Genomic DNA, 5104 nt, shown 5'->3' with positions numbered 1-5104 from the left:
GGCTTCAGGTCGGGTCGGGTCGGTTTCAGGTCGGGTCGTGTGGGGCGGGGTCGGATCATGTTGTGTGGGCTCGGTGTCGGAGGAGGTTCACGGCCTCGCTCTGGGGAATTGCAGGAAGCGGGTTGAAGTGGGGCTGAAGCAAGGATGTCGTCAGGAGGACCAGCCTGCATGGCGCAATCCTTTCAATGGTTTGAGTAGATCACAAAATGTTACTGCAAGGCCACACTGAACCTCATCCTGCTGTGCCTCTCATCACATCCCCTTCACTCTGCCTTCCCTAACCTACTCCTGAACATCCATATGCACACCAACTTACCTTTCACCTCCACCCATCCCTCTCTATATTATCACATACCCATCTCACGAGCCTCCCCTCACACTCACCCTCATCCTAGTCCAAGCATACCAACTAACAACACACACGCGTAGGCAGTTGTGTGTTTTAGCCAATGTTCATATGAAGTTTCAGTTAATGTGGTGTCAAACATTGAAATCTTTATTTACAACACTTTCCGTTCTTGGACATACCTGTGTGCACCTTTCGATGTGGCTGAGTGAGTTGCAGTGAATGCTGAGACATAACGGTAACACCCGCAATGCTGATGTGTGTGACAGGAATGGTTTGGGCATTGTAGGGATGCTTTGTGTTGCTGGTGTGGGCTGGTGTTAACCTGGTGCACCATGTGTCATCCAGGGCGTGCAGCATCAAGTGAAGAAACTCTGGCCATGGTGAGGCCATCTCTGGAGTCCAGATCAGCAATGTGGCCGGGTGTTGATGCCCTCTGTGCTGTGCAGCATCAGGAGTTGCGGAACAGGTTGGTGCTGTTGTTGGTGCTGGTGTGCCTGGTGCTGCAGGTGTTGGGGCTGATGGTGATGAGACTCTGAGGCCCAAGGTGAGACAGTATAAACCGTACCTATTCTGATGTAATAGATGGCAGGTGAATTTGAGATGTCAGAAGCAATATGTCAATGGTGAGAGAGGTTGTTCCAATGAGGTGACACTGGATAGAGAGTTTGTTCCAAACACTTGCAACCTGCATAAAGCTCAATCTGTCTTTCAAATGCAGTAAGCAACAGCTTCTGTGCTTGAGAAGTGAAGAGATGTGAGATGGGAGCTTTTATAGCACATTTCCAGCTGTCAAGTAATGAAATGATTCCATGGCCTTTCACCTCCCGCCCTGCTTACCTGACGTGATCCCCGAGCAGCGTGGACCACGTGGGTGAACTGGTAAACTCTGACGGTGAGCTGACAATAGTTGTTAATCCTTTGTTAACATGGTCAGAATGAGCTGGATTGCCTCGCCCACTGCTACGTGTCGGGTCTGCTCAGCGCTGACAGACCTGATATTTGGGAAAGGCACGTGGCGGCGGGTTGACAACTCGCCCACACTGGGAATTGCCCTCCTGGAGCTCAGTGACCAGCCCCATCATGTTGGGAGAAACTTGTTTCATTTCTGCTGTATAGTGCCTAATTGAAAGTTGAGGTGCTGTTACTCAATCTTGTTTTGTGCTTTGTTGGAAGACTGTAAGAGGCCGAGAATGGAGAGATCAGAGTGAGAGTGGAGCTGAGAATTAAAGCGATAGGCGATCAGAAGCTTGGGGTCACACTTACGGACTGAGTGTAGGTGTTCCACAAAGCAGTCACCCAATCTGCGTTTGGTCTCCCCATCGTGAGCAGCGAATACAGTATACTAGATTGCAAGTACAACAAGTAAATCGCTGCTTCACCTGGAAGGGGTGTTTGGGGTCCTGTACCTTGGGAAGGGAACAGGTATGAGGGGCAGGTATTGCATCTCCTGCGCTTGCACGGGTAAGAGTCATGGGGAGGGGATGCCTTGTTGGGGTGATTGAGGAGTGGACCAGGGTGTCATGGAGGGAGCGGACCCGTCAGAATGCTAAAAGGGGAGGTGAGGGGAAGATATGTTTGGTGGTGCGATCTCGCTGGACGTGGCGGTATTGGTGGAGGATGACCCGTTGAATGAGGTGGCTGGTGGGGTGAAACGTGAAGACAAGAGAAACTATATTGTGGTTCTGGGATGGGGGGAATGGGTGAGAGCAGCAGGGCGGGAAATAGAATGGACATGGTCAGGAGCCATGTCAACCACGGTAGAGGGGAATCCTCAGTTTAGGAAAAAGGAAGACATGTCGGAAGCACTGGTAAGGAAGGTGGCATTGTCAGAGCAGATGCGGCAGTGATGGAAAAACTGGGAGAATGGACCAGCGTCCTTACAGGAAGCGAGGTGTGAGGAAGTGTATTCCAGGTAGCTGTGGGAGTCAGTGGGCTTGTAGTGAATGTTTATCAATTGCAGCAATAAAGCTTATTCTGTCCCATTACAAGTTTTAAATGTCCCTGTGCTCCTAATTTATAGGGGAGCGGAGTCTCTCACTTTATTCCCATTAAACTGGCTCTAGATTTATTTCAGGTGTAACTGGTCCGACAGTTTTTGGGGAATTTTTGGAAGTTCCCTCCCCAAGCGGGGCCTAACACACAGGGGGCAGATTATGGGGAATTCTCGGGTTCACTGACCCCGGTTTACCCAGGAGCCACCCGCTGTGTGCGAGGCCCTACCGCTGGCCGGTGTGTGTCTGTACTCCAGTTAGATTGGAACCTTTTCAGCGGCAGGTTTATGATCCTGAATATCAATCTTTACTCAATGTTCAGGACTGTGAATAATTGTAAACATTTACAGCTGAAAGAATGACCGATTCCCCAATATTCCCAATCTAGGAAACTACCCCCTCGACAAGACACACCCTGCACGGTATTGGAGTAAATATCGAAATGTTAGTGATTTAAACTCGGGTTTCTCTCCTGTTTCCAATTGAAATGGTGGATGTGGAAAATATTTTAAATGAATTTTATCTTTACTGCCTGATTATCTATTTTATTTACATTCTGCTGTCCAGCCTTATGAAATGTGATTTATTGTAATTCAATTATCAGACTCTCAGTGACCTGTTTCTGCTGATTCGATAAAGACTGTAAAATCCCTACTTGTTCAAAAGGATTAATTTTAGATTCTCCGGTCCTTAGGGAATTACTGACCGTTCCTCTTATTATTGGTCATATTTGTGTTGAAACTACTTCTCTCTGGTTTAACTGAACTGTTTGTTTCCCTACATTACGGAGCAACACAATCCCTGACTGTTCTACAATTCACCCAACAGTTAGAGACAAATAAACCGTTACCTCAACACCTGGCATTTGTGCAGTACGGGTCCCAGCCGCTGGAGTCCTTCACACTGAATGGAGCAGCCTCCTAGATCAAGTTTTTTTATTGTTTCACAGAGTCCAATGACATGAGACAGGACCGCACAGTCAATTGGGGTCAATGTCAATCTACTAAATGTAAGTGATTTCACAGATCCCACTGTGGTCCGAGTCAGTGCTTGATTCTGAGACTCAAACAGGTAGTGGAATGTGTTCAGGAGGTTCCTTTTATCAGTTTCGCTCCATGTGTTTCCAATCTGTCCTTCAATCTTCTCCATCACCCAGTCAATCACTCGGCAGGTGGTTTGATGAAGAAATGGACCCAGAAACTTCTCCAGGGGCCGAGCTGCCTGTGGGTAGGAGAGACCAGCAACAAAACGGAGAAATATCTCAAATCGCCCATCTTCCTTGCTGTGGGCTTCTCTGAGGAGTTTCAGGATGTCCCCGGGATCTGGAGTCAGGAATTGCGTGAGTGCGGCTACAAACTCTTGGATGGTGAGGTGCGGGAATGTGTACACCACGCTCTGGACAGAATCATCTCTCTCCAAAAGTTCCATCATGAACCCAGACAGGAACTGGCATGGTTGCAGATTGTACTTGATCAAATCTCCATTTCCAAACAAAAACTTCTTCTCGGAGACTCCTGTGAAGGCCATCTCACCGATCGTCAGTAACACATCACGGGGGCTTTCAATCTCGCGGCCATGGTTTTTCAGAATGTTGTAAATGTAGTAGGAATATAGTTGGGTGATGGTCTTGGGAGGTCGCTGCTGTTTCCTGTTTCTTCGTGTAAAGAAGGGACCCAGTGACAGACCGAGGATCCGGCAATAGGAAGGATTGTAGCACATGGTGTGCAGGATCTCGTTCTCTTCCACGTGTTTGAAAACAGCTACTGCCACCGTCTGATCTTCAAAAAACTTGTTGAAATATTCCTTCCGCTCTTCACCAACAAATCCCAGGATTTCAGCCCAGACACTGATCTCAGCCTTTTCCAATAAATGTAATGCAGTGGGGCGGCTGGTCACTAGCACTGAACATCCTGGGAGCAGCTTCTGCTGTATTAAACTGTACACAATGTTAGACACTTTACATCGGCATTCGGGATCTGTGCACATGTGCTGAGGTTCAGTATTTCTCCGATTGTCAGCAAAATCGATACTGTCCTTGAATTCATCCAAACCATCGAATATAAACAGCAATCCCTCTGGGTTCTTCCAGAGCTCTCCCAGAATATTACTCAAGTAAGGATAGAAAATGAGTATCAGGTTCCACAGGTTTATTTTACAGTTAATAGCGTTCAAATCGCGGAATTTAAAGCTGAAAACAAATTGAAAGTTTGGGTATATTTTCCCAGTGGCCCAGTCATGCACAATCTTTTGTACCATTGTTGTTTTCCAATCCCCGGGACTCCGCTCACTGCTCCTGAACTCCCAGAATTGGATTTTCTCTGGGAAAAACTGCTGTGGAACAATTGATCAGGTCGGATTTTTTTCAGCTTTCCCCGGAGATGTTTCTCTCTCCACTCTTCATGGTCTCGGCCTCTTGCCAGCAGTTCATGTTCTACAAGTGTCCGATCTCGAACAGTAGGAATGACCGTTAGCTCAGCGTATTGATCAACTACCTGGAAAATCTTAACCTTCTCCTTTATTAGGATAGCGTTCACTCTCAGTGTTTCCTTGTGTTTCTGTTGAAGATCTTCAAATGGAACAGAGAGAAAGTGGCCTCAATGTTAGTTGTATTGATATGAAGTTAACTTCTCAATAACATTTCATTATTCAGTAAAATGTTGCAAGATTTAATTCACAGCTTCAATCGAGGTGGATGTTGAAATTAAAACTCAGTTAATGGAAACCTCGTTTGAAAGCGAACAATGGCCGAAAAGAGTTTCCAATC

General features: G+C 46.9%; 1 protein-coding gene across 1 annotated transcript; it reads right to left on the bottom strand.

Annotated features, from left to right (window-relative positions):
• Positions 1-3186: 3186 nt before the first annotated feature.
• On the bottom strand, positions 3187-4887 carry LOC147091355 (NLR family CARD domain-containing protein 3-like). Its single transcript, XM_085976514.1, has one exon. The coding sequence runs from the start codon at positions 4594-4596 to the stop codon at positions 3187-3189; it is 1410 nt and encodes a 469-aa protein (XP_085832640.1). The 5' UTR covers positions 4597-4887.
• Positions 4888-5104: the final 217 nt, after the last annotated feature.

Source organism: Somniosus microcephalus, unplaced genomic scaffold, assembly GCF_052327205.1.
Source record: "Somniosus microcephalus isolate GS21.2 unplaced genomic scaffold, FLI_Smic_1.0 unresolved_chr3, whole genome shotgun sequence".
Classification (NCBI taxonomy): domain Eukaryota; kingdom Metazoa; phylum Chordata; class Chondrichthyes; order Squaliformes; family Somniosidae; genus Somniosus; species Somniosus microcephalus.
This window is presented reverse-complemented; position numbering and strand designations above follow the sequence as displayed.